Below are 6,000 nucleotides of genomic sequence, written 5' to 3'. Positions count from 1 at the left end.
CTCATGGTCAGAATCTCCTGAAGTTGAAACACCCTTTCCATTTTCCCCCACACACTTTATATGGAAATTGGGGACAAAATGTAATAGATGTCCTGTAGGAAGAATAAAAAAATAATACACAAATTAACTGCTGACACGTGTACCTTGTGCCATGCAAAATTTTCATTAGCATCAACATAAAACAAATGTTTTGTTTAATTGTGCAAATTCACTAAACATGCGTACACATTTATAATCTATCATGCAAGAGTTTACATACTCACTCCAAAGTTTACGTACTCAATCCAAAACATCTTGGTTGATCAACATTTTCTGAAAACTTGATAAAAGGAAGAGTTAGAGTCCCAGGATTGTGTTATTGTGTTTTGTTGCTATCTTTTTGTGTGTGTGAACGTTCTCATGGGATGCCACTCACGGCCCATGGCTACATTTTTTTTACCCTTACTTTTGAGATGACTTCTTTCCGCCTTAGCCTTGTCATTCAACCTCTTTTGCTCATGCATAGTGAGAATGAGTCTCCCACTCTCACACACAAGCACAAACTTTGTCTCTATGGGCCATATGTTGACCCGTGGTGGACCTGAATACGGCCATCTGCCAGCCTTTTCCTATGCCCCACAGGGCAAGAGTGTGGGAGAATGTCTATAAGATACAATACAACACACACACTCACACGACACACACATGCCTTTAACCCCTTTACAGCCACTAATCATTCTCAGACACCCCTCATGTTAAAAGTGACATGATAATTGCTCTTGAATGAGTGTGGATGAAAGTAATTTATAGCTGGCAGTTATCAACAAGCTGCTGTTGGTGCATTTTTTGGGGGGCATTTTAACTATATAGCTAATGTTTGCCGAGAAGATATTCTTAAAAAAACAAAAAAGTACTGTTATATCCCAAGCTTATTTTCCGATCGCTGCTTACAAAGTAGAGCCAAGCATTGTTTTAGTGTCTTGTGCAAGACACCCCCCTTCTTGTCCCAGTTGTGCATGTGTGTGGATTGGACCAATGTGTCTACTATATGTAATGCATGAAGAATGAAACTAAAATTATGAAAAGAGAATCGCCCATGTGTATATAGTCCAGTAATACATTATAATGTAAGCAGTGTTGTGCTAATGAAGCCAATAGCTCCCAATAGCCCTATAAACTACTGAGACTACAATGTGAGGGGGACATCACTGAAGGAGTGGAATAAAGAAAGGGAAGACGAAGGGGTGGGGGGTTGGACTGTCTTGGTGGCGAGTTGAGAGAAAGGAAATGGGTGGGAGACCAAGCTCTGTAAGATTAAACTCGCAAACAAAAGACTTCTTATCTCCGCATGAGATCTCCATGGCAGCATGCTGCTGTCACACAGGCTCCAGCAGGCCTTGGGGAATGTTCGTTTCTTCTATTCATTTTTGGCAAACTTTCCGCATGTGAACAGAGCTGTCACATAGATTTAAATATAATCACTGGTGAACAACAGGAGCTTTATCAAAATGCACTCAGACCATAAACGGATACCCCTGGGCATCTTCCAGTTGTTAATGACACTGTACATGTACCGTAAACAACACAATTACTTCTAAGGTCAGCTTTGTTGTATCTTTAACTTCCTATTTAGGTATTGTCTGGGTAACACTGAATCTACTAGGTTTCATAACCTCATTGAAAACCTATGACATTTTTGGCCAATGTTACCTCAAATACTGTTGGTATAGTTAACAAGATTCAAAATGCGTTTGACTTGTGCTCATCTTTGATTGACATAGTCACAGTTAAGTTGTAACATTTTTTATCAATGTTTTGTATTGCATTACCTAAATTCAAACATCCCCTCAGTATGATACAGTAGTTTTTGACTGATCATAAACTACAAAATATTAAAATGATGCATCCGATAGTGTCAACGAAAACAGAGCAGCGTCAAACTATCCAATTCATTCAATTTTATTTGAATATATTTATTCGGCTATCAATTTTACATAACACTTGCCCTCGTTAATTACGACTCGCGAGTGAGGTGGAGCCAAATCCAGCTAAATTTGGGACACTCGGCTGGTTACAACTCACTTGCATCAGACTCAGTTTATTTTAAAACGACTTTATTTCAAGAACAAAAATGAAAAAACAAATATATTAAACTTGATACAAGCATGAACAACTTGGTCATCTATAAATAGGTTAAAATAAATTAAATAAATTTACTAAAGAGTATCACCTACAACACTAAAAAGGCCTCAAAATACGTTGATGAAAACGCCCTTTTAAATAGCTGATCACATATTGTTGCGCTAATTACCTTTAACACACAAGAAGAAGCTACTAACATCTCTAAAAGGTTTAGCTTTCATTTGCAGCCTAAGTGATGGGGGAAAAATAAAGCTACACAATCATTACAATACAAAAAGCCATTACGGTGAGAATACTGAATGAGTGGAAATAAGATGATGTGCTCATCAAAACAGTGCGCCAGTCACACAAAAAAAGCAAAAAATAAAAATCTGGGAATGTTTGCAATCTATATTTCAAGACAGCCACCCCCCCCAAAAAAAGACACATTGAACACTCTCTGGAACAAACCCCCTAGCTGTTGAACATGACCTGCAACACTACAGGTACTTAAGTTGTTTAAAAACACAACAACGAATTTTAAAGCCTCTGATCTGAGGCCAGTGACCGCACCATAACCCCAGTCTGCACAGTTAGATGGAAAGAGCAGCTTATAAAACAAAACGGTACAGTGCTTCTTAAACATCAGGCCACGCAGTGGTCCTGATTCCGCCACACAACATTCAACTACAAAATGTAAGGTCTTTGGTTTTACACACATACAATAATCTCAATGGGACTTCTAGCTAGCACTTTTGTCCCATCTGTCTTTGCTATGTTTTCGTAGCCCTTAGGAAGACCTTTCTGCAATATGGCATTTAATATAAAATGTTTATGGAAGTAAGGGGAAAATCTGGGTATGCCTGTGTTAAATGTGTTTGCGTGTGTGTGTTGTGATACAGCCTAAAGGCTGAGTCCAGCAGTATCCTCAGGAACTGAGAGCTGACTGAACACGGCGAGGCGTTTTCCATCATTGATCCCGCTGCAGGACTCCGCTTCATTAAGCGAGCTGGGAGAGTTGCTCCCGTCCTGTTCCTGATCTGAAAGGGAGGTATAGGACAGGGATCTTGTGCCGAGCGACCGCGAAAAGAACGTAGATGCGCCGGGGCTCTCCGTCAGGGATGGAGATGCAGATGGAGACAACCCAGACGGGGAACAGCCAGAGTCTGGGGAAGGCAGGAAGGGAGAGCGTGGATTTGCAGCAGCGAAGGGTTGATACTGGGGGGTAGGGGAGGCCTCGAAGGTAGTAGAGTCCATCTCCAAGAAGACGTTAGAGAGAAGATTGGTGATATCGGCACAAGGAGGTGAGATAGATGGCGCTCGTGAGAAAGAGGCAGGGGGAGGATGAGGAGGAAGGCTTTGTTGGGGAGCAGAGGGAAATCCTGCAAAGCTGACGCTCTGTCTGATCAGTGGGACTCTATGGGAGCGTGCAGAGGGAAGAGACAGCGGTGCAAAGCTTGAGGAAGAAGAGGAGCGAGACATATGATTTTTTTCCTCCTCATTGTTGTGAACAAAGTGGCAGCGGATACCATAAGGGCAGAAGCCGATGGTGTGGAAGGTGCGGCAGGGTTCAGTTTTGTATTTCGGATGCCTGCTGAGGTCCCGCAGCTCCTCAACGCCATGGGCGAACTGGCATTTGCCGCCATACTTGCACGTCCCGTTCTCTGTGAAGGAACGACACAGTTCTGTCTTGTAACGGGTCGTGGTGGAGGAAGTAGATGAAGACATGCTGGGGTTCAGCAGTGTGGAGCTGATGCCTTCTTGAGGGTCTTTCATATCTGAATCAGGCCAGCCAAGACTTGCTGCTGTGACACTGGAGGTCTCTACCATGCTGACTGAGCGCTGAGATAGGAAGCGTTGCTTTCGCCATTGGGTGGAATTAAGAAGAAGGGAAGCCTGGTTGCTCTCTGGTCGATGCCCCAAAATAGTGGTGGACAGATCGTCATTGTCTAGCGGACCGGTGCAGAGAGACAAAGATGGATCACAGCTACGTTGCCGTCCAATGTAGCCTGGTGTCTTCATGGCTAAGCTGAGGGCTGACGACTGACTGTCCTGTCCTCTCAGGTCAAGACTCTGGAATTGCTGCACAAAGAATAAAAAATTGCACCATTGTCATGAAAGAATATTTCTATTTGCCCGACTTAACTCCAGAAAGCAAAACCTTTTTCCCAACAACAGTTGATGTTTACTTCATTGAAAGTGTACTTTAAGCATGTCGCACTAACTCATTCTCTCCCCCCCTTGTGGGATTTGCATCAGCTGACTAGCAAGTTTCTCATACAAAAAACATCACCTTTTTTCCAAAATCTACAAATTAAAAAAAAAAAAAGTCCAAAATTACATTTTTACAATGACACCCTAACTATCTTCTTATTGAGTAATAATTCATTTTGGACTAATTAAGTTTAAAATCTCGTTGTTGCACAAAGACCCAAGTATTACATTAGAAAAAAGTCATGAAAACCTAATGCACGATAATTACATTATTCTGCATGCAATATTTGAAGTACTGTAAATAATTTTCAGACCAATCTAACTAAATAGAGCCCCCTGAACACACGATCAACAGTTTAGTAACTTACATTTGAACATAGGATGCATGATTTAAGTTTGACATTGACATCAATTCCCACACGTTAAAAATGTTGCACACGAGTGCAAAATATTTTCGTTTAAATTCAGCAAACAGCAGTTTGCCAGCAACAACATCATAAGTTAGCTTCATGCCTGGCTAACTTTGGCACTATGCAATAGTCACATTCTTACCAACTTGATAATAAAGTTCGCCCGATCAAGCCGACATACATAAAACAGCAAAGTTGTGGAAGGCTAACAGTAGCCATGGCAAAAACCACCAACGCGCGCACAAGCTTCCGCTTTCGATCGATTGTTGTTGTCGGTGCGTCTTTTACCTTGCACATCATCTCGTCCAGGCCAGCGAACTGGTCGAGTTGGTAAGACGGCATGATACGTGCACAGCTCTCAGTGTGCTCCTGCCCGCTCCCGCAGCGATGGACGCGACCCAGTGTGTGGCATGAGTCGATCAGAAGTTTCTAGTAAGTGAGTGGAGTGCGAAACAAGCTCAAGACACCGACCACGTGTGGGTTTAAAAGCGGACACGGTTGCTGCAGGCCACTCCCACGCCGTCCATTCACGACTCAGCCAGCCCAAAAGTTTAGTTCACCCTATGTCTGGCAGTCCTACGCCTCCTTTTGAAGTTAACTTCAATAAAACGGACACGGATCTACAATTACCTTCACTATACATGAGCGTAGACCTTGCTGCATCGCTCACTCGAGTAAACACGCTTCAGTCGAACTGAAAAAGTTTGTTCTGAATCAGAACTTCTGATAGCCTTCCGTGCAGTGGTGGGAAATTGCAATGCGCAAAGGGGCTTTGTTACCGGAGTTTGCGCGAATGTATTTTTCAGAGGTAAGAGGTATGATCAACCTTGATGGAAATATTCCTTCATTGAGTTCTTGGAGTCTTAAGAAAGCACAAAAAATAAAATAAATAAATAAGAAAGGAAAAAAAAAAGGAGAGAATATAAATACAGAGAGAGCAGTGACATCATACAGGAACGTAAGACAAGGACCATTCATGACCTCACAAAATTGGGAGACGCAAGATATTCCCCATCGGTATGAAAATTAGACAACAAAAACAATTAGTTTCTTATTGTGTTATGCTGAAATGGTGTAAAAAATAAACTTCTAATTTGAGAATTTAAAAAATACTCCCATCTAATCGGAGGAGAGGAGGGGAAGTTGAAACAAGTTTTTTTTCAGTTGCTAATGTAGCCTTTTTTTTGTTATATTAGTTCACAAGAAACCACAGGAACACATTGTGATAGCATAAAAGTTGAGCCAATGCTACGTTACATTTAGTGCATGGAAATAA

The 6,000-nt window shown here is 41.8% G+C and overlaps 1 protein-coding gene across 2 annotated transcripts; it reads right to left on the bottom strand.

Annotated features, from left to right (window-relative positions):
- Positions 1-2,076: 2,076 nt before the first annotated feature.
- LOC133156063 (mRNA decay activator protein ZFP36L1-like) lies at positions 2,077-5,463 on the bottom strand. 2 transcript variants are annotated; one of them, XM_061281811.1, is made up of 2 exons: positions 5,013-5,463; positions 2,077-4,182 (listed from the first exon to the last, which is right to left on the bottom strand). In XM_061281811.1, exons 1-2 carry the CDS (start codon positions 5,064-5,066, stop codon positions 3,004-3,006), a joined length of 1,233 nt encoding a protein of 410 aa, XP_061137795.1. In that variant the 5' UTR covers positions 5,067-5,463; the 3' UTR covers positions 2,077-3,003. The 2 variants fall into 2 exon arrangements, with proteins under 2 accessions (XP_061137795.1, XP_061137796.1); XM_061281812.1 differs by lacking the exon at positions 5,013-5,463 and adding an exon at positions 4,867-5,005.
- Positions 5,464-6,000: the final 537 nt, after the last annotated feature.

The sequence above is a fragment of the Syngnathus typhle genome, linkage group LG6 (assembly GCF_033458585.1).
Source record: "Syngnathus typhle isolate RoL2023-S1 ecotype Sweden linkage group LG6, RoL_Styp_1.0, whole genome shotgun sequence".
Taxonomy (NCBI): Eukaryota; Metazoa; Chordata; class Actinopteri; order Syngnathiformes; family Syngnathidae; genus Syngnathus; species Syngnathus typhle.
Note: the sequence above shows the minus strand (reverse complement) of the source record. Positions and strands in the feature narration are given on the sequence as shown.